Consider the following 22,809-nt stretch of genomic DNA (forward strand, 5'->3'; position numbering starts at 1 on the left):
CTGGTCCCTCGTCGGGCAGTTTTTGTCCGACATCCTGGAACTGTGGGTTAGGGGGCCTAGGCATGGGCCTATAATCATCCTCCGAATATGAAGGTGGTGCAGAAGGTTTCAGACATTGAAGGGGAACTAACAAGTTCGGGGGAGGTACAGAGGTCGGGGTGACTGATGAGAACTTTGACCTCTTACTGGCAATATTGTCCCACAAATACCAATAGTCCATTTGACCGGGGCAGAGGTCCTCCAAGATTTTTTGCAAGGCAGTTAAAAGATTTGGGTCAAAAGATTCATTTTTTGGCCATTGTCTTTTCAAATCCAACTGAGACATATAAGACGTCCAATTAGTCAAACAGAGTTCTGCCATGCGAGACTTGGATAGTCCTGCTCGTCCCTCCAAATGTTTCCAATTTTTGACCATGTAATCAAGGGGTGAATCAGGGATAGCTTTCCCTTGACCAGAACCCATGATTATATCTAAGTACCAGCAGTCTTATTTCCTTAAGTTCTACCTGCCTAGAAGCTGTTTTGTCCACGTACAACAACTGGTGTTCTTGAACCCCACTGGCTTTCTCCGTGAGGAGGGGCGTCTTGAGTCTGAGACCCTGGTCATTGGCCGTTATAACAGCATTTCTACCTTATATCCGTGTCTTTCGCCTTTTGGCCAGGCTGCTGCTCTAACAGCTTTTAAAGTGGCAGACGGATACCCTTGAAGACCTCTAGAGGTTAAAACCAGAAACCCAGAAACCAGATAAAACCCGAAAACATACCTGACCTGAGGTACTTGCCGGTACTGTCCCTTTACCCGATTTGAGGATCCCGCCTTATTGGTTCCGAGGGCACCGTCCACCTCCCAAGACTAACCCAATAGGTGAACTCACCTGGTGCGCGCTGGGGTGTCAGGAGGTGGAGGTCTCCAAAGGCACCAAGCTAGACGGGTCCCATCTGGGTCGCCAAATTGTCCTGGGAGAAAACTCCCTGAAGTCCGTTTAGCAAATTAGCAGCATTTATAGCGATTGTTTCCTTATATGGTGTTTCACAAAAACTCTTTAGTTGCATTCTTCTGTCTAGCTGATTTAAAACCTTTAAGCAGAAGCTAAGCAGCTGTTACATAATGATGTGTTAGCAAAATAGCACAGTAACAGACATTTCCTAAGTACATGACCACTGTTTTTAGAACAACGGCCTTTGTCTTATACAGTTTTTGAAGATATAAACTACTTAGTTTCAGGGTAATGGAGTCTTTGCTCATCACACTGTGACCTGCTGCGCACCTGCCAGACCCGGATGGGGACTGCACAGCCAGTAGAGGCATCTGCCCCTCTGGGCCAGCTGCCAGCGGGCTGTGGCTGCAGGGTTGGCCTCTGTGCAGCACTACTGCTACGTGTGCCCCCTGCCTGGCTATCTGGACAGCTATCGCCCAAAAGATGTTCTGGGTGTGGTGGCCTGCTTTGAACTGTCAAAGCCTGTATTCCTGACCCCAACTGGCCAGGAGGTCAGCCACAGCCAGATGGGTCTAAGGTGCCAGCTCTGAGCAGGCAGGGTCCTGCCATTGGCCTCCCTAGCAGGAATTTTGGTGTTCTCTATTGGAAAACTGAAAAATCCCTGATAAAAAAATCCCACTCACTCTGTAAAATACCCCCAAATCCATGTTCCTCCACAAGTAAAACAAAAGACCACTATAGAGAGACAGAGACAGCGATCAGTTGGACAACGTTTTATTGATATATCTACAGTATTAAGGCATGTCTTTTATCATAATAATAAAGTGAACTCTAACTACATGTTTCATGAATTCATGAATATATATTTTGCTGCCCTCTTACAGGGGCAATGGCCCCCACACAAGGGGTTTACGGCCCCCCAACAGGGGGTTCATCCCCCACACAAGAGCTACGGCCCCCCAACAAGGGGTTTAGCTCCCCCAACAGGGGATTTGCTCCCCACACAAGGGCTACAGCCCCCACACAAGGGCTACAGCCCCCCAACAGAGGCCATCACCCCCCCTGCATGGCCCACATGCCTCACCCCAGCCCGATTGCAGCCCAACCTGGCCCCATCCCCTGCCAGCTGCTGCAGGCCCTCCAATGGCTGCCCCACCCAGCCTCACCCCCCAACTTGCACCCCCAGGCTCCCATGGCTGCCCCTGCAACCCCAGGCACCTTCACTTTAAAAAAAAAACAGAACCAACCCCCGCCCCCCCCCCAAAAAAAAATTGGGAAAAAAAGCCTCTACTTACCTTATAAGCAGGGGTAGGGGGGACTCCAGGGCCTCCTGACAGGGCAGCGGAGGGGCAGCAGGGCCCAGGCTGGGGCTGCCACCCTGCCCCGCACTGTGCAGGTGGGGCCCCAGTCAGCAGACGGCAATTCCAACTGCCGGTAAGTGCTGGGGGGGGGGGGGGGGGGGGTGCACACTTATTGTACATGCATTGCACTGCTTCTGTTGCTGTTGGGTTTTTTTGTGCAAATTTTGCTGGCGTGCTGCAAATTTGCAGTGTGGCACACATTTTAACTTTCACTGCATGCAGTTTGTGGCACTGCAAATCTCTAGGTTTATGAAGCTTCAGGCCACGTCCAGATGAGTAGGGGTGTGCAGTTTATGGCAACACAAATTTATGCAGTGTATGTGCTCGTCCTGGATGTGACCTGCTCATCTAGACATGGCCTGAAGCTTCATAAATTTAAAATCAGCTAGTTATTCTGCACCTATACAGGTAATTTTTAAATTTGCAGCTCTTTGGCACAGGCATCATTTTATATAATCCTAAATTACTGCACTGTAAACTAGTATGAATATCTTAAGGTTATGCTATTTTAAATGTAGATTTCTAGTGCTGCACAAATAATTGTCCAATACCACAATATACTTCACCTTAAAATGCTGTTTAGAAATAAAAATACTATTGTGTTGTTTTTTAGTGACTCTTTAGTTTCTCAGTTTACAGGACTAGCTGTTGTGTTATCATTTTAGTTATGGAACTGTTTCTCTGTTGCTGACAGGAGGCACAAATGTACCTGTCAGCAAAGAAAGAAAAAGATCATCCACCAGATTCTATTGCATTTTTTTTAACTCTTAAGTCAAAGTGTCAAGTTTTTGTGGGGGTTTGTTTTGGTTTGTTGTTGGGGTTTTTTTGCTGTGGAAAACAGAAGTGGTCATAAAAAACTTTTACCAGCTGTTCTCAGAGCTGTTATAGAGAGGTTACAATTTTTAGAGCTGTTAGAAAGAGGTTACAAAAATATTTCCCAATGGTAAGTTGCAAATTTGTGGACATTAAAAATACTACTTTGGCGGACACACATTGGTACTTTGATGATAAAAAAAACCTGATAAACTGATAAATGTTTAAGTCATAATGGGGAAAACTGCATAGCTCTAACAAGTTAACTTCACGGTTGAAAAATGGTGAAACTCTGAGCCAGATTCTGATCTTGTGTATGAAAAGAAATTTGTTATTGAACTTCCTAGGGTCAAGTCTAATTACAAATTTAATAAAATGCATAACTACATTATCCATGTAGTTATGACAAGGACTTGGACTTCTATTTGGTTTCTAAGGAGTATATCTAATTTATGTGCATGCTTTTTAAAAGGTAGTAACTCTCCTGGCATCTTTATTACAGACCATTGTTGAGAAAACTAGCTAAATGTTAGCTGCCATACATCAGGAGCAAAGCATTTGAATTAGCTGCTTGATTCCAAATTCCAGCCTGGACCAGAATTATCACAAATCACTGTGATCAGATATGGGTAAAATAAATTGCCACGTTTTTAACCCTCCACATAATCCAAAGTACTGATTCTGATCTCTTTCTGTACTGCTGTAAAATGTAAATGAGTTGAATCATAAATATGAGTTAGTGCTTTGGAGTGATGAATTTGCTAGCTGTCTGCAAAGAATCACATTTGCTTTCTGGAAATACAAACCACAACATTCCATGTTTTAGAAATGCTTTTTTTTTTTTTTAGATTAGTTGATTGATTAGTTATTTTATATTATCACTTGTGTTAAAAAATAAGTAGTGGAATTTAGAAGAATGCTTTTTTAGTGCTGATATAAATATTAAATAATAATATGAAAGTCAGTCACCATGCAGTGGTGCATTTTTCATTATAAGGTGATAAGGAAACAATTGCAGTAACCTAGTAACAGACAGAGAACTGGACTGAGACTCAGCACATCTGGATTCTGTTCCCAGTTCTATTGCTGTCTCCCTTACTTCAAGCAAGACACTTCCCTTTCCTCTACCTCATGTTTTCCATCTGTAAAATGGGAATAATAACAGCCGTCTTTCATAACACTTTAGATTCTAAGGATGAAAAGAAATTTGTATGTGCTAGCTCTAATTAATTTCAACCATATTTCCTAGTAAGTGCTAACACACCAACAATAAGTGTTGTACCAACACCTATAATTTCTAATTTATCTCTCCTTCTTGAACTCTGCTTTCTGAAATCCTTTCATAGCATTTGATGAAGTGAACTTGGGTTCCCCCTCCCCCCTCTCATATATATATATATATATATATATATATATATATATACGCACATACATACACACACACACACACACACAATTTTATTTATTTAACCTGTAAAGGTACATATCTAGTCTGCCTTGTGACTGACTTCAGGCTAACTACCTATCTCAAATTATACAAGTGTCATGCAAACCAGCCCTATTTAATTAGGTATATCTCTTTATATTCTCCCTTCTTTATTTGTGCTTAGATTTTGGAAATGATAGTCTCAAAGAGCAACTATGTATTCCAATCGCAGATGGAAGAATTGTAATGCCATACTGAGGGACTGGACTTGATGACTTGGGGAATCTCTTCCAGTTGCATAGTCCTGCTGTAAAAGTTAATTGACCTGATCCTCCTGAAACAGTCACTGGTTCACCCAACTATCAGCACCAGCCATGAACAGCCCAGGTCTGGTTCTAAACCCCAGGGCTCTCCAGGGCCAATGCCCACAATCACCTGGTTGTTGGCACTAGCCTGAGACAGCCCTGGGTCTGGAACCAGACCCGGGGCTGTTTGGGGCTGATGCAGATAATCAGCTGATGGTCAGCACTGTCCCTGAGCAGTCCAAGGTCTTGAATAACCTCTAGCCCAATCCTTGGGATCAGGCTGAGAGCAGCTCTGACTCCTCCCTTGAGGCTGCCTATACCCAATCCCTCAGCTGAGGTCTGGGACAGAGCTGTCTCTTGCCTGACGCACAGGTACAATTTGGATATGAGGAATTATATGCACCAACCTAAACACTACATTCTGCTGTGCATATCCAGTATGGCAAAACTCACAATGCTTGGGGCAGGGCATAAAATTCCTCAGATCCCAATCACACCATTCTTCTAATGTCTGCCAGAGGCCCAAGTGAAATGTGTGTATGGATAACACACCCCTTCCACTCCCCAACCCCAATTACTATAACATCAATAATTTGAGGTGTTAAGTGCAAAAACACCTATACACGATTCACAAGAATCATAGAACTGAAAGGGACCTGTAAGATCCTCAAGTCTGGTCCCCTGCCATGGGCAGGAAGTTACTGGGCTCAGATGAGCTCAACAAGGTACCTGTCCAGCCTCATCTTGAATACCTCTAAGGAGAGTGATTGCACCATCTGTGCTGAGAGTGTGTTCCAGGTTCTGGTAACCCTTACAGAGAAGTTTTTCCTTATGTCCAACCTGAAGTTACTATTAGTTTATGCCCATTGGTCCTCGTCCTCCCTTGAGGTGCCCTCCTGAATAGTTGCTCTCCTAGTTCTTGATGCTCCCCTCTGATGTGCTTGTAAGCAGCTATCAAATCACCTCTCAGCCTTCTTTTGCTCAGACTGAACAGGCCCAGTTCCCGGAGTTGCTTCTCATAGGGCCTACCCTCCACGCCTTTAACCATACAAGTGGCCCTTCTTTGTACCCTCTTGAGCTTATCCACATCCTTCTTAAAGTGCGGTACCCAGAACTGGGCAGAGTACCCCAGCTGAGGCCTCCAAGATGAACCCAGAGATTTCAAACAGAAATCCATAGTACCAAAAACATTTCTGATTTGCTATGGTCTTTCTGAGTTCTTTGCAGCAGAAGAATTCCTCTTATTATTTTTCCTTAGTCAAAAATTAACTGAAAGCTAAAAGCTGGCTTTTTCTGAGGTGTGCCTTGAATCTAAAAAGGCTGAGAACCACAAGTTTAATACTCTGGGATCTGGACCCAGAGTTTTAACTATGAAATTTGAACTATTAAAACAATTAAAATTAGGTATTCATCCCCCAAAGTAGTTTTGGAGATCTTACCCTACCATCCCTATTTGTTTTTAAAAATGACTGTTAGTGAGATTTTTTTGTATTTTCATTTATGGTACAGAAGAATCCTGGCTCATTACAGCAAATGGCAAGATCCCCACTGACTTTACTAAGACTAGGATTTTACCTATGGACATTTCTTACACTAAGTTGATAATTAAAAAAAATCCAAACAGCAGTTTCTTGACAATGTGTCATAATTGGTATATTAACTGAAGTATATAAAAATCCCCTGAAAATAAGAAATAAATCATTTATGTACTTGCTCAAATAATTTTTCCCCTGCACAAGCAAATTAAAGTCAGTTTACTCCAATAGGAAGAGACTTAATGAACAAATGTCAGAAGTAATCTTATCATGCTAGTTCTGGGAACTTAATACAGGGGTCTTCGAACCTTTAACATAGCTTTCATAATTTAAATATTTACAAAATATAATTTTTTGTCTTATGTAACAAAACAAAGCCTTGTGCACACTGCTTTTAAAGCCAGTTTTTAAAAATTACATAAAAAAAATGAATGCTTTGCCTGCACGTAAAAATCAAATGGGACCAAAAATATAAAACTGTTATTGGTAATAGCTTAAATATTTTAATGGTGCGAGCCAAGCTATACAAGACATTATGAAGAGAAACTGCCTTTAAAGCAACATTGGTTGTGGAACAAATTAATGAAATGTTCTAAGTACTGTACTTACTAAAAAGGCTGAAAAATAAAGTTCAGGTTTTGATGTTTCTTTCCCTTTTTGACAAATTTCTTTGGTCTGCATTCCGCATTGGAGTGTGGATGGGCACAGAGAGAAAAAATGCTAAGCTACTACCTGCTGACAATAGTGATTCATTAATCACAGGCCACCAATGAAGGAAGCAGTGGGGCTGAAGGCTGGTGGACTGGCCACACCAATATACCCAATGTAGGCTAAGTGCAGGCAGTCAAAAAGCTTGAGGCAGAACCAGTTCAATCTAGGCAGCTTCCTCCAAGCTGTGTAGGTTGAACTGATAACCAACTGAGCTGACATTCAGCTTTCACTTGGGACACGTGGGAGAGATCTGCACTGACCCAGGCCAGCAGGCAGGGGGGGACTACAGCATGTCTCCCAGCCTGCCAGCCATTGCCAGCCCAGACAACCCCTTGCTGTCCCCCCACAGCCCCCTGTCCAGTTGGTCCACCTTGGGGGAGCCTCCCCCTCAGGCAGCTTCCCATAGCCTGAGTTCCCCAGCCCAGGCAGCCCTGGGGACCTGAGGGGAAGCTCCCTCCCTCCTGTGGCAGCTGCTGAAGCAATCGGCAGGTGAGAAGGGGGAGGGGAGAGGGCTTCCAAGGGTCAAAAAGCCCCCACCACAAGGGCTTTCCTTCCCCTCATGTGCTGTGTAGACCCTGGCTAGTGAGGTCTGGGGGTCTGTTCCCCTGCCCCCCATCCCTGTGGGCTGAAGAATGCAGGCAGGCAGCAGGCTAAGGAGCAGAGAGATGAAGAAGTCGTTGCTCCACTGGAGCAGACAGCACAGCCCAGGGCTGAAAAGCATCCTGGGATGCTGGAGGACTGAGTTAACTTGAACCTGGAAGGGAACTGAGACAGAAGTTCCATAAACCAGTTTGACCTAAATCAGTTAAGTTTAAAATAAACCTGGTTGGATGTAGTATCAAACTGGTTTTGGCTTTTGAAAGTAGTTTATGTGCACTGAACTTCTGTTCTGTTACAGGCTTAAACCAGTTTCCAATCACTTAAGCCAGTTTATGTGTATGGGACCTTAAGGATCTGGCTGCAGGAGATTTTGTTTCTGATACCAGAACACATTTCTGTCCCAGACACCTGCCCCTCCTTTTAGTTCTTCTAAGCATATTTGAGCCTGGGAAACTCCTAAACATGGTTACTATTATATATACACCGGGGGTTCCCAAACTCTGGCATATGCGCTCCTGGGAGTATGCAAGGCATCTCTGGGGGGGGTATGTGGGAGATATTGTGTAATGGCAGATTAAATTTTCATTATAATAACAACTGGCATTTAAGGAGTTAAAATATATGCCGATAGGCATACATGGGAGCTGGTAAATCTGGAAGGGGATATGTAATACGAAAAAGTTTGCATTTGCATTTAGTGGAAGGTACTACAGCATCTTCTACCTGGCCATGCATGGCACAAACCCAAACATACCATTGTTCCCACCAACCATGGGGGCTCCATTGGCTTTACTTACATTGCTGAGCTTCTTTATACTACGCAGTAGGGTAGCCTCCCTGCACACTTGCTTTGCAAACACTGTATACTCAACTTAGAGCTTTGCTACATTTCTTTCAGCAGTTTACAGGAAGGAGTCACACGTGTGAATCTATCCTGTGGACAGCCTCCATTCTTAAAAATATGGGAGAAAGGATTACATCTGACACCTTTTAAGTGTCCAGTATCCTTGCAGCCTCTAACTACTAAGATCTCCTTGTTTTTACTCCACCATATAACACTTTTAGTACTGTTCTTGATCCTAACTGTGCCATGGCTGTTGCTCACTTTAAAAGTTTAATATCTGCTGTTAGCCACACTGATGCATTGATATACGTCATCTAGCTACCCAGACTCTTTAGAGAACCAGAAGTTTTTTGCTGTGGCTTCTATCACTTTGTGCAGGCTACTAATCATCTTACAATTCTTTTTTAGTTAATAGCCAAACTATCTGAAATACAGCACTTCTTTAATCGCTCAGACAAGCCACCGTCCTTGCAAGTCCCACACAGGAAAAATGAGTACCACTTTGCAGCACGTTTTTGCTTTGTTCCTCAAGGTAGCCGGGCTTATTTGCAGGTATGTACATCAGTCATGCTTTCACACTGCCTACATCGTACGTAGCAGCACCAAACAAACTTGCATTCACATCTTTCCACATGCCTGACCACATGGGTGTTGTAGCCACGCCCACAGCAGAGAAGATTGCATCCATCAGGGCCCTCTGATGTACGGTTGCATTCCCTTCCCCGTGTCCCACGGATCCCCAGTTTACGATCTTCAACACAATAATTGGGAGACTTGTTTATGTAGAGTAGATCTTCTTTGCGGACAGGTATTTTTCGATGGCTTTTTTCTTTCCTGAGGATCTTTTTTTTCAGTCTGTCCGATATCTGTATACTGTTTTCATATTTATCCTTTAAAAAACGGCCAACCTTTTCAAATGGTGACATAGTTTTCCAACAAGTTTTCACAGCACAGGACCCAGAAACTCCATGACAGCGGCAGTCCACTGACATCAACTTTGCTACAGCCTGAAAACAAGTCGGGAACATTATTTAGGCTTATTCTCCATTCACTAGGAAAACTTCTGGGCAATGATGATCCATAAGCTTCTAACAACTTTGGCTAGGATGATTATCCCTATTTGACCAATGGGGAAACAGGATATATAGATAGGAATACATTTTACAAAGTAATCTCTCATTCTGAGTGTCCAGTTTGAGACACACCCACAGCCTGTTTCAGAGGTGCTGAACCTGAGTACATGGGCAAGGCCAAACAAGTTGTTAGGCTTCTAATAGCAATAGTGAAAATTTATATTTAGGTCTTATTTCGTACCCTGAAGGATTCCAAATTAGTAAAAAGGTATGCTTACTTCATTGCTTTTCTCACCACTGAAACACAGCCATCTCTTGGGGAAACAGTGGTAATATTCAACCATTCAGATCTGCATGGAAGGGGATTTATAGTATCTAAATACATGCAGCTCATTTAGATTCAGTTGTCTGAGGACAGTCCCTGGTGATTATCATATTTGCAGAATCAAACTTACTGTTGAGAAAGGTAGGGTAGGTTTGCTATACCTGCCTTTTGTTGTAAGTGTAATTTTTTTCCAATCACACAAAAATTAGTACTTTTTCAAAGTCTCACATAGATTTTCTTATATTTAAATATTTTATAGATATTAGCAGAGTTAATGTTCTCATATTTTGAAAATACGTCTCCTTAGAGAGGAATAAGTTGGAAATCCTTGTAGGTGCAAGACCTAGACTTCTGCAAACCTGTCTGCAGGGCAAAGTGTGTCTATAGCCTTTATTAGACTTCTGCAGCAGACAAGAATTTGGGCAGTTTATATTGGAATTGGCATTAAAAACTGTGGACTAAATAAAGTAGTAACTTCCTATATCTAGGACTGCAACTCAGAGCTTCAGCTGATAATGAATGTAAGAGATTCAGAGGAAACCATTATAGATGGTTATAATATACAAGTAAACGATTAGGTTTCTTTATTGACACATTTGATGCACAGCTTCAAGACAAGATCTGTACAATACTTTCTCATTTTGTTAAGTGTATGTAACTTAAAGTCTTTTTTTAATCTCTACATTAACAGTCCCTCATATGGAGGCACTGTTCACTGATGTAAAAAGCCCACTTCACAGCTTTTTGTGCTCAGCTTTTTTTCCCTGCACCTTGCTTCCAGCAATAAATGTATGCATCTTTAATCACTAAAAGGGATATGGATGAGCTTTTGTTTCAAAGCACTGTTTGAAGAGTTTAGAAGGGCTATATTTTAAGATAATTACCACTGGAACCAGAAGCTTCTCTTTAAAATCTTTATGCAAAGTAGATACGTTTTAAATATGTGCTTTAACAAAGGTTAAAAGAGAATGTACTCCTCATAGAAACTAAGCACAAAAAGGACTTCAGGCCAAGCCTAAATGACAGGAATCAGCCAGTCAAATCTAGTGTGTTTGGACATCTTTACGAATAATATTCTGATCTTAGAAAAAACAAACAAACAAACAAAAAAAAAAACTGTACTGGAACAACCACTTTGTCATAAAAACAGAAGGAAAAGTATTCCTTCTAAGACCCACTTCCTTTACAACGTTCACAAATACTAACCCCAGTCAATCATATGCCTTCCTCACCCCACCATTTATAAAAGAGGGGAGAAGTAGTAATTTAACACCTTCCTCAGAGCTTCTCAGAGAACCTCCCCACCCAGGATTTGTTCTAGGCCATGTTACTGCAGGTAGATAAAGCCTTGCAGCCACTCAGAGTCCGGTGGCTTCAGTGGCAGAGGTATACCCACATAAATAAAGTGACAACCAAGAACTGTCTTTATTTGTGCCTTATCAGTACCAGCTCCTTCAAAGTACAATAGATAATAAGGAATTGTGGACACAGAACAGAAAAATTATCTTTTCTGTTTTAAATGTTATGCTGGGACTTTACAATATGGTTATGTGGCTGGTGCTCTACAAACATTCTTAAAATAAATAAATAAATAAATAAATAAATAAATAAATAAAATATATATATAAAAAAACCCAACCATATTTGCTTGGACTTGCATATTCTTTGGCAAACGAATAGAAAATTGCTAGTCGGTTGAGGTTACCAGCAAAGACAAACAAACAAGACATTCACAGAGCCATTACAGAGGAAGAGTCTGTGTGCACTACCAAAAACCATTAGTTTCTACAGACTGCCCCTACTGAAGTGAAAGAAGGGCAGAAGTAGAAGCCATTTAAAATCCCGTGGGCCACAACTGGAGAAGGGAGCCACCCAGGATCCAAAGTGACAACAATGATAAGCACACCCAAACGGCAGAAATGGGGTACAATTCATACCCCAAAGCACTCCTGGGTCCTGCAGATTTGCTATTGTGCTCTAGTAACATGCTAAAAATCACTAATACAATTACCGCATATATTTATGTTTTTTAGGCACCACCTCATTTTAATATTTATTCTTACAGTTGTAATTGCAGAAATACAATTGTTTCTTCAGAATCTGTTTTTAAGGAATGATTGGGCAGTCATGTTCAGCATTAAGACTCCACTGAGATGAGAGATTTGGCTTTGAAAGGAAAGGGCCCTTGTTACAATATAAATAATCTGGCAACAAATAAAAGTGGTATGGAAGAAGAGAAACAAGACATGGAAGATGTCACAGCCACTTACCAAGAGCATAGTCCCAACTACTGCTGTTCCTTGCTAGCTTGTAGTGTGGTTGTGCAGAGTTCCCGAGAAGACTGAGATCAAGTTGTGTTATATGTTATACAGACATAACTTATATTTTTGCATCATATCCTATGAAGTGTAAATAATGGAAGAAAGTGTGGAATTTACACAGTTCTTTTGGGGAATGTGTCCTTGCATACTTGTCACAATCAGGCAGGGTGATTCTGCTGGATGAGCTAAAATTATCCAGATATAGGCTGTGATGGGCACTAGGCACAGTCCTTAGTTATTTGAAGCTATTTGCACAACTTCTATCATGGGCAAGCAGTTTGGCAGGCTACTCCTAGAGTCACCCTGTGAGAGAAATCCAACAGAAATTACAGAACGGTTGCCATCTTGCTTTGTTGTGGGTTGTTGCTTTCAACTGTTGGTGTGTCAACACAGACGCCTTTCAAATTGGATGTTGACATCTCTTTATACCATTTGTACTGGCGACTATGGTAACAGTTGCTTTCCTTTAGCTGACCATAAAACATGGCCTTGCAGATTCTCAAGTCAGCCATATGAACAAAGGTGTCCAACCAGTAAAGCTGAACTTATGAACATAAAAATTTAAATGCTGAACATCTGACAACTAAGGATTTTGATACTGGGAAGGTTGTCCTGCTGTTTAATCTCAAAAACAGGCTGAAGACAACTCTGTCAGTTCCAGTTGCACTTTAAGTGGTGGCAGTATGTCTCCATGTCTAACAAGATAAGAGAACTGACAGCACAGCTGCCCAGCTGATGCCAACTGTAATGTATAAACTCATATCTCTGTGGTCCTACAGTTGATAGAACACCATTCTAAAATACACATTTCATTAGTTCCCCTTATTAAAAAGGGACTAATAAAAATCACAAAGTCACTTTTATATGGTAGCTTATCTTGTATGCAAAACCTCTACTTGAATTTAAGGAGTATTGTTAAATTGTAATAACCAGATAGACATGTGCAGCCTTCAGCATAGATTAGGGCAGTACTTCAGTTTTCCTTAAACTGATTGTAAAACCTAAGTAATAGTCTGCATAAGCAGAGAGATGAACTAAATGTCAAAGAGGAGCTTTCTGGTGAACAGTTCTGGTACTTTACATGAAATGCTGCTGCAACTGAAGAGCTACAGGCTGGAAAAAAAAAAAAACCCCAACAGCAAACAAAAAACCAACACTTTCCTTCAGTGCAAAACTGAATAAATGTTGTCAGTGTCACAAGATGCCTCTACTGGCACAGCTAATAAAAACATGGAGAAAGAGCATGGAAGCCAGAACACATCCTTCTTTGGCACCATTTGTGACCAAAAAGTGGTCCAGTATCTTGCCATTTTCCACTACTCAGCCATCATCCCATTACGGCAGCACCAAATGACACCTCTGGATGTGGAACATCCAAAGGTGAACACACATTTTTAGTCCCTCATGATTTACAGTGCCAAAAGCTTTAAGGTTAGGTCAATGAATGCCATGTAAAAATTATACTTCTGTTTCTGAAACTTTTCCTGAAAGTAATGATCTTTGTAATGAGAAGCAGGAGCTGGAAAGAAGGAACTCCATACAGGCAACCCCTGCTTAGCGCTCTTACTTGGTCCCTGAAAAAAAATCCAGCGTTAAGTGAATCTAGCATTAAGCAAAAAACCAAACATACGGCAACTGCAAGTGTTATAGCAAAACTTGCTGAGCACTAAGTGAAATCAGGTATCAATTTCAAATGAGCATTACAGTGAAACAGTGCCAAGCTAAAAAGCATTAAGAGGGGGTTGCCTATAGTAGAACTTCACAGGAAGGCCTGCTCTAAGGATTATGTTCCAGGTACTTTACAAAGTTATTGAAGAGATTGCAGGGTCTGTTCCTTTGCTGGAGTAGAAGGAAGCTAAGTCTGCCACATGGTGGACAAACCACAGACTTCCATTGTAAATACTTGAAGAGGATCAAACTGTCAGACTAGTGATGGACTTCAAAGAGCTTGTGTGACCTATAAAGATTTCAGACACCATTCCACAGAGCCTAAGAAAATCAAATCCATGAAGAGGAGAGAAGAGCACTAGGTGAGTGGGTTTATGTGCATGCAGAAAATTGTATCTTTGAAGCTTATGCTAGTAACAGCTAAAACTTGACGTAGGGAAACCTGAAAGTGCTGAAGTCTTGAAAATGATTTTTGCTGCCATTTCAAGAAGTAAACAGTTATGTATTTGTGTACACACACACACACACCAGAGAAATCTACTACATATTTTCATTTAAATGATTTCCTGTTATTCTCCCATCGGACAGTATTTATTAACATGAATGTTTGTATACCTATATATCCTATCCTATACCTAAAAGCCTAACCTTTGTGCTGTGGAACATGAAAAAGTTAAAGGGAAAAAATGACTATACCTGACATTAGCTTTTTTTCCTTCTCAAAGCATGTTACACAAATTATAGGCCTTAATCTTGAGACTTTATACACATTTAACTTTACACATACACTCGCACAGCTTCAGTAAAAGGAATGATACTACATGTGTTTGAGGACTGCTCAGTTCATCTGTGTAACCCCAGTTCTCCCCTCTACTGCAACCAGTGGGTACATCTCCACAAGATGTTTACTACACAGTAGAATAGTTAGCTGTGCAGTAAATACATTGGTGTCTACACATGCACCTCTGTTAGGCTGGAGTAAACCAATTTACTCTACAGCAGGATAGCATCTGTATTTACAAGTATTATCCTGCTGTGGAATAGAAAAAAAAAAAAACAACTCTGCAGCAGTGCACATGTAGATGCTGTTCCAGCTAGCAGGGGCACAAGGGTGCTTCAGTGCGGAGTTTGCCTGCCAACTATCCCCACACTGAAAACACCTTCATGTCCCAGCCAGCCCCTCCATAGCACATTGAGCCACAGGGAGCATCCTGGGCTGGCAGGCTCTAGGCCCCCTGCCAGCCAGGGAGGCTCTGACCTAGCTCAATATGCTACGCTCCCAGGCACACATTCAAATGTCAATACACTCCAGAGCTTATTGTTTTGTGTTAATTGCACATGTAGACATGCAATTACCGAAAGACAGTGAGTACCTAAATGTTTTTTCCCCCCCACCTCCCTGCATCATCCCTTATGATACAGGATGCTTCATCTACATTTCCCAAAACAAAGAAACTGTAAAAACAGTACTTATAAAATCCAATTTCAAGAACAAGCCATCATGAAATAAAGTTCTATAACAAAAGTCAAACTTTTAAAAGTTTGATTGCCCAATAGTGCTAGCTCCAAAACAGGCCTGTATGTCTATGGAGTACACTGGTATGTTGTGTAGCTATACTAGGTTGGATCCTGGAAGCAGTATGGCTGTATCAAACAGAACTCCATCTGAATTAGTTGGTCCATGCCACTGCAGTTATACTGCTTCCGATTCTGGATCCAACACAAGCATCTCTACACACTGAGACATTGCACCATGTGGGCACACCATATATGGCAAGGGATCTGCAGACTTCTTTTCTTTTTCCTATTGAAATACAAAAGAAAACCTAAGGAAAATAAAGTGCTGGCTCCCTAGAGGGCTGCTGGCAAGAGGGCTGCTGACCTGCCCCTTGCTGCTGATTGGCTGTGAGGGCTGCTTGTCATGTGGCCTGGCCCCTCTCCAATTGGCAGTGAGTGGCGAGCCTGCATGACAGACAGCCCTTGCAGCCAGTCAGTGGTGAGGGGCAGGGCTGCATGGTAAGCAGCCTGCATAGCTATCATCTGAGTGGCAGAGCCATGGGGAGTGGGGGACAGGTGCCTGTTGTTCTCTGCCTGCAAAGTGGCTGCAAGGCCCTCCTTGTGACCCCTAAAATCAGGGGGCAGACCCCTCAAATTTGGTAGGTCCTGATATATGGCCCTCATTTAGTATCATCAGGTCACATCACACGTGACAAAGTATATTTGTCCTGCGAGATGTGGTAGAATTATTTCCCCCCCACTTCATTCAGATATTTCCAGGAGCAATGATTTGAAACCAACTCTCCCATATCCCAGGAAAGTGGGATAACCACCAGGCTGCAAATTCAAAGCATCTCCTTCTCCCTGTCTGGCCCAAAGAATATTTATAGAAAGTGGAACAATTCCCATATGCAAAGTTAAGGAAATCCTATCCTAGAATAGCGGAGGGGTTTGAGTACTGTTTTGGAATATGAGATAAGTTTGAGCCTCCTCAGAAAGAGGTAGAAATTGACCCTGCATCTATCACATCCTGGATGAACACAGGCCCCAGTCCAGTAGGTGTGCTCTAGGACTGCCTACTGGATTGGTCCTGAAGGCATCAACTCCCCTATTTTGTAGATACCGATAGGATTTATACACAAGCTAGGTACGCAGCCACTTGGTGCCATCCAAATGTACACAGCTTTAGACATACTTAAAGAACTTTAGATGGTGTATTTAGGGCAAGGGGGGGTGCTTGACAGGGGTTTAGAGGATCAACATTTGGGACTTGGGCTCATAAAGTAGCAGTTTCCTCACTTCAGGCAGCTTCCCACATCATGTGCTGGCTATTGTGGATCCCACTTTTAGACTTTTAAGAGTATGTCTATCTGCTTTCATGGCACTCCTAGGGCACCACTCTCAAGCATGACCTGTCCCCCAACCTCTCCCCACTACTCCAGGGGTGGCTCCCACTGTTGTTGATTGTGGCCCTGTGGGATCCCCTCCACAATGTCTTCCTCTTCTTATTTCCAAGTTTGACAATACGCAGAACCAGAGGCAGCAGTGGATGATAAAGCACCAGAAAAAATAGTTGCTTAGATTCATAGTACACATTATATGGAAATCTACAATCTAATTAAAAATGGTGATTTTACTTAATTTTAGTCATCCTGCATACAGTATTTTAAACAGAGGATTTCAGTAAACTGATCCTGTTGATGTAGGCTTGAGTGATCTACCCAAGATGGACAGCAGAGAATTAAAATCTTTATCTCCCAAGGTACAGACTCTGACCCTGCAAAATCTGAACTACCCCTCTTCCATGATCCTCAAATCACAGAATCCTTCCTCTACTTTAAGTTCAACATCTTGGTGAAACTATGGGATAGAGAAACTTAAAAATAGGGCTCTGACTTGAGATGGGAAAGGAATGGGAGAATTTTACACTTACCAAAATCAATATAAAGAGCTTTCCAAACAAATGTAGTTACGTAAATTCCAGAAGTACTGTCTTAAAGACTCTTCTTTTTGTAAGAAATACCATCATGTTTCTGATGCCTTTCATTATGAAAGGTCATAGGATAGTAATACATCTCCCAAAACATCCTTGCCCCAGAAAAATAGTTTCAGTTCTTTCTAACAATCTTTTTAAGGATTCTGAAACTAAGAAAGAATCAGAGCAACTTGATGCTAAATTTTAGCCTTGGTAATATCAATAGCTAGGATTTCCAACAACAATAGGAATGTTGCTTTCTCTTTCACTTTGGACAACAGCCGCAGTATTTGCTTTATCCTACAGTTTGCAGCCATGTTACAAACTATTTATTTTATTGGAATTCATCAAATATTCTGCATATTTCCTTTGTGGATATTTAAAAACAAAGTACATTGCTGCAAGTAATATGGCTGAAGAACTTTAGATGTTTCAAAATTATTTAATTTACTATAGAATGAGAGCATAGCAGTATATGTAAATACATGTTAATGGTACACATCAAATTACCGTGTTTACTGGAATATAAGAGTTTTCCCTCCAATTAGCATGGGGCAAAAGCCCCTTGTCTTATATTTGCATACAAAATAGAGTTGGGGGGGTAGGGGATGGGGGGGGGGGGGGAAGAGGAGCAGGTAGCTATTACAGCTCTGACTCTGGCCCTGAGCCTGGGTCAGTCAGACCCACAGCAGCTTCCTGCCCTTTCCTATGCAGCTTCTGCCACCCCCGGCCTCCTGCACCCCCCCCCCACCCTCTTACTGTCAGGCACACCTCAACTTCAGGTTGGGCTAGAGTGTCACCTGGGCACAGACCAAATGGAAACTGCTTACCCTGTCCAGCCAACTCAGCAACACCAACACTGCTGCATTGCCTGCCTGGCCAAATCAGCAATGCCAATACTGCTGCATGGCCAGGCAAGGGCTGAACTTCCATGTGCTGTGCTCGTGGACAAAGCAGTCCAAGGAGTTTCTGACAGTAAAAAGCAAGGCAAAGTCTGGGGAGTTGGGGAGGCAGGAAGGGGCAGAGACTGGAGAGGTGAAGGAAGGCTGCAGGGGGGGGGGGGGGGGGGAGGCAGAAGGCAGAGGGGCTACCTGGCCCTCCCCTGCACTCCAGCCACTGCTTTCTCTGTTGTAGCAGACGGGTGATCCTGACACCCCTCCTAGCTTGGCAGGTGCCGTTCTTGTGCAGCCCTAGTTATGTTACTGTTTTAGTGTCTTTGTCCTATGCTGTACTGAAGAAGAACAGCATTCTGTAAGGTCCTGTGAGCTCTAGGTTTCCCACTGGCCTAGATTCTGACACCTTCACAAAGAATTACACCTCACTCTGAAAACCATCCTACTGATTTCAGAGTCAGATACTATCCAGAATGACTAGGGGTTGGAGAACCTAAACATCTACAGCAAGATTTGGCAAAACTGACTAGCTTTATTCCAAAATTGTGATCCAAATGTCAGCTGTTATTTAATCCCATTAATCGTTTCCCACCTTGATTTTAGACGTTGCTAGCTCAGAACTACCCCTGTTCAAGTAGCCAGAAACCAATCAAGACTCCAGAAATAAAGAGGTTCCTTTACCTCAGCTTCCCAAGGAGCTCAATCCAGTAATGTTCTCAGAGCCTGCTTAACAATGATGAGATTAGGCAAAATAAAAGTTGTAGCTCCTTCCTTTACAAATAGGTTGTGGTAGTACTAGCATCAGCCTTATGTAGTAGCCTGTTTACAGCACTCACCCAGGGATCTCTCAGAATCAGGCCCTATATAATCATCACCTGCTTGAAAATGGTCTTTTTATAACCGCATATAGTTTATCATGAACAACAAACAAGACAGCATTTATATAATAACAGAACATCACTCAATATCAGAAAAGACTAAAAATGCAGCTCTCTCTAAAGAACAGAAAAAAGAAATCAAGCCCTAACCATTCTTCTGAGGAGGAAGTGGTTAAAACTCACTAGACAATGGACATCCAAGATAAATGTCTTAATTGTACTCATTTTGTGAGGTTTTATTTAACTGTGAAGCAAGATGGACAGAAAGTAATATAGGTTTCAGCTTTGAATTTAACTGCTTTGGAGGTGTTAACCTGATTCTTGCCCTTAGCCCAATCCATACTTGTTGTCAGGATCTTGCCTAGTCATACTAATGCTGTTTTTGGCAGCGTAATCTAAGGAGTCTTTGGTTCCAAGTGTAAATTGTCGTACATACCTGCCTTCCAGCCTCATTATTGTGCAGATTCATTGCCAGTAGTCCACTCCCATCTTTTCCAGTTATGTTCTTGGTAGGGCCATCTAGGAACTTTCTGCTAAATGACATTCCATAATGAATATCATCAGAGCAGCCACCCCAGTGCCAGCCTTCACTGGCTGAGCCACCATTCTGCAATTTGGTATCGCAGGAGCATTCAGTCATATTTCCTGCACTGCAGGATCGAGTCACAGAATGCACAAGGCCTGCTGCTGTCACTGCATATATAAATGCAGTCTCCTTGGTGCCTATAAAAGAATGCATGGAAATGTTAATTTAGATATGAACCACACCATCCTTTTGCTACTTTTCACAGCTGGCTTTTAGGAGCGAAATCTCATAAGGTATTTATTCAATGGAAATAAATGTACTCTCCAGGATCATTATAACCCAGTTCACGAAGTTACTTTGTTTTAATGGAGTGGCCACTCATGCCCAACAAGACTTCATCGATGTATGAAAAGAGACTATTCATACAAGTTAGATGATTTTTGCAGGGTTGCATCATTAATTTTATGTTACTACAAAATCATCTAGAGTGCATGTTATTTTGGTAACTACTTGAAGAACTAGTCAGAAAATGGATTTTTCTTGCCATAGACAATTTCAAAAATATGTTCCAATGGAAAATGCTTTTGCTACCTACACTGCTTTTCACCATTAATATTCATTTGAATACGTAAAAAGAGATGCTTCCGATTAAGGAGAAACGCCAAGCTTTGAATGCCTTTGTACCAAGCTAGACCCTACTAAGTGAACAACCTGGAAGCTGTTCCAATTATAACAAAAGTTGCGGGAAGTTGAAAATACAACTATGAGGGCTACATGGGTATTTTGATCACAAATCTGTTAGTCTACTATGCTGGAGGGAAAGCATAAAAATCCTGGGGCTACCTTTGTCCTAGTGGAAGCTTATCCATATGCCAAGGTGACCCTATAATTTAAAAAAGTGTCTACAGGATCACTGTCTTCATTTTGGGTCCATGGGACTAGTCACACAGATTAAAAGCTCCTTTTAAACAGATGTCCTTGAAGCATCCTTTCAGAATTTGCAACAACGTTTTACTTCTATTTTGTTAATTGCTTCATTATATTACACCAGAGTTAATATTACATAGAAACAAAATGCAGTCTTGAAATATTAAATAAGGACCTCATCGTTATCTCTGGAAGTCCCTTCCAGCCCTACTTCTGCAAGATTCTAACAGAGCTGGGTGTACTGGTGCCTTGTATGAACAGCATAAAGATGTAAACACTTGAAGCAATGTGATTATACTTAAAATACACTGTAGTAAAGCTTATGTTACAATAATCTAGATGAATTCTTAATGAACTGTTAGCCCAAAGCAGCAGCCCTCTGTAACAATGCAAGTCACACACATACCTGACAGTGTGCAGAAGCAATTGCATGGAGGTCAGTGAGGCACTACATGGCCTTAGCATGCAGGAGGTGCTTCCTGCAACACCAAGTCCTGTGATATTTGCACCTAATGTAAGCAACTTGCCCCTACTCTGGGCTTCATATAGCCAGTTTCCACTGCCTTTGCATACAGGTAAGGACAGGCTCCTGTTTAAAGGTCTCACTTACCCAAGGCTTTAAATGACAGGTACAGAGAATAGCTTTTATATATTTAACATTACTAAGGTATTTGATTGGTAGCATCGTTAAGTGGTACAGCTGCATTGGAAGCAAAACGACATACAAGTCCATCATCAAACGTTTGCTTTTCCTTATTTGTATTGGGGGGATAAAAAGTGGGAAGATAAAAAAATGCCAAACACAGGGGTGCTGGAGCACACAGGACTAGCACACTTACAAACCACTAATCAAGAAGAGGTTGCTCTGGCTCCGGTGTCAGGAGGATGGGAGAAGACCATACCCGCAGGAATATTTTGCGCAGCACAATTTGAGAGGACCTAGAAAGTCGGGACAACCTTTACAGCAGTACAGGTTTCTCTCGCCAACCACAGGTTTGAGTATCCACACTTAATACTCTGCATACCATTTTGGCTACCACAGTATACAGTTTGGAGCAGCCACGGTTTTCTGTGGCCGTACATCAGCCCACCACTTGCCATTTCCCCCCCCAAGCCGTTACGTCTTGCCAAGCACAGGATCCTGAGCCCTGCAGTTGGCCAGGGAAACCTGTGCCCTGATGTGTGTGAAGATGTGAAGTTGTTCAGCAACCAGGCACGTGCTGGGAGCAGCGCGGGGACCCGGCAGGCCGGGCTGGCACTGGGTGCCGCTCAGCACCACGCCGGTCGCCCAGAAGGCGGAAGCAGCAAACCCGGCCTCCACCTCGCAGCACAGGCGGCTCCGTGACACCTGCCACAACCCGCGTTGCTCCGGCCACCAGCGGCTTCATCAGCCCCGGACATTATTGCACCTCTCCCCCTGCAGCCTGGCCCCGCGCACGCCTTCCCCCGCTCCAGCCGCGGCCGCGGGCAGGACTCACCGCTACTCAGCTCGTAGGCGGCGGGGGCCGGGGCCGGGGCCGGGGCCGGGCCGAGGGCGCAGTCCCAGCGCTCGTGGCGGAACTGGCTGCGGCACTCGCGGAGGCCGAGGCGGGCGCCGTCGCGGACGCTGGGCAGCAGGTGCGGCTTCCTCCGGCACAGCTCCTTCTGCCGCCCGCTCAGCGGCAGGTCGGCGCAGCCCAGCTTGTCCGGCAGCCCCACGGAGGCGACGCCCAGCCACCTGCAAGAGCAGCGCGGTCAGCCCCGGCCGGGCCCCGTCCCCGTCCAGCCCCGTCCCCGCTACTCACATCCAGCTGCCACGGGCGCAGCCGGGGCCGAGCGCCAGCGCCAGCAGCAGCCACAGCCCGCAGGGGCGCGCCCAGCCCATGGAGCCCGCGCGCAGCCCCGCGCCACCTGGGCCAGGCCAGGCCGGGCGAGAGCCGCCGCCTGGCGCTGTGAGCGGCCCGCCGAGCCGCCGGCCCCATTTGATGTCCCCGCGGCTCCGCCATTGGCCCGCGCCCGCTCATGAATATTAGCGCCGCGCCCCATTGGCCCCGAGCGCCGAGGGGAGGAGAGGGGCGCGCCCGTGAGCGCCGTCGGGCCGGGGCCGGGGCCGGGTCTGCCCAGCCCAGCCCAGACACCTCCTCGCGAAGTCCGCTTAGCTGTGCACCCCCGGCGGCCCCGAGGGAGTCGCTCCCGCTCCTGCCGCCGGGTGTC

The 22,809-nt window shown here is 43.6% G+C and overlaps 1 protein-coding gene across 1 annotated transcript; it reads right to left on the reverse strand.

Annotated features, from left to right (window-relative positions):
* Positions 1-3,130: 3,130 nt before the first annotated feature.
* On the reverse strand, positions 3,131-22,550 carry WNT16 (Wnt family member 16). Its single transcript, XM_006261682.4, has 4 exons — positions 22,401-22,550; positions 22,095-22,333; positions 19,600-19,886; positions 3,131-9,540 (listed from the first exon to the last, which is right to left on the reverse strand). The coding sequence occupies exons 1-4, from the start codon at positions 22,478-22,480 to the stop codon at positions 9,076-9,078; spliced, it is 1,071 nt and encodes a 356-aa protein (XP_006261744.1). The 5' UTR covers positions 22,481-22,550; the 3' UTR covers positions 3,131-9,075.
* Between the last annotated feature and the right edge of the window lie 259 nt (positions 22,551-22,809).

The sequence above is a fragment of the Alligator mississippiensis genome, chromosome 4 (assembly GCF_030867095.1).
Source record: "Alligator mississippiensis isolate rAllMis1 chromosome 4, rAllMis1, whole genome shotgun sequence".
In the NCBI taxonomy this organism is placed as follows: domain Eukaryota; kingdom Metazoa; phylum Chordata; order Crocodylia; family Alligatoridae; genus Alligator; species Alligator mississippiensis.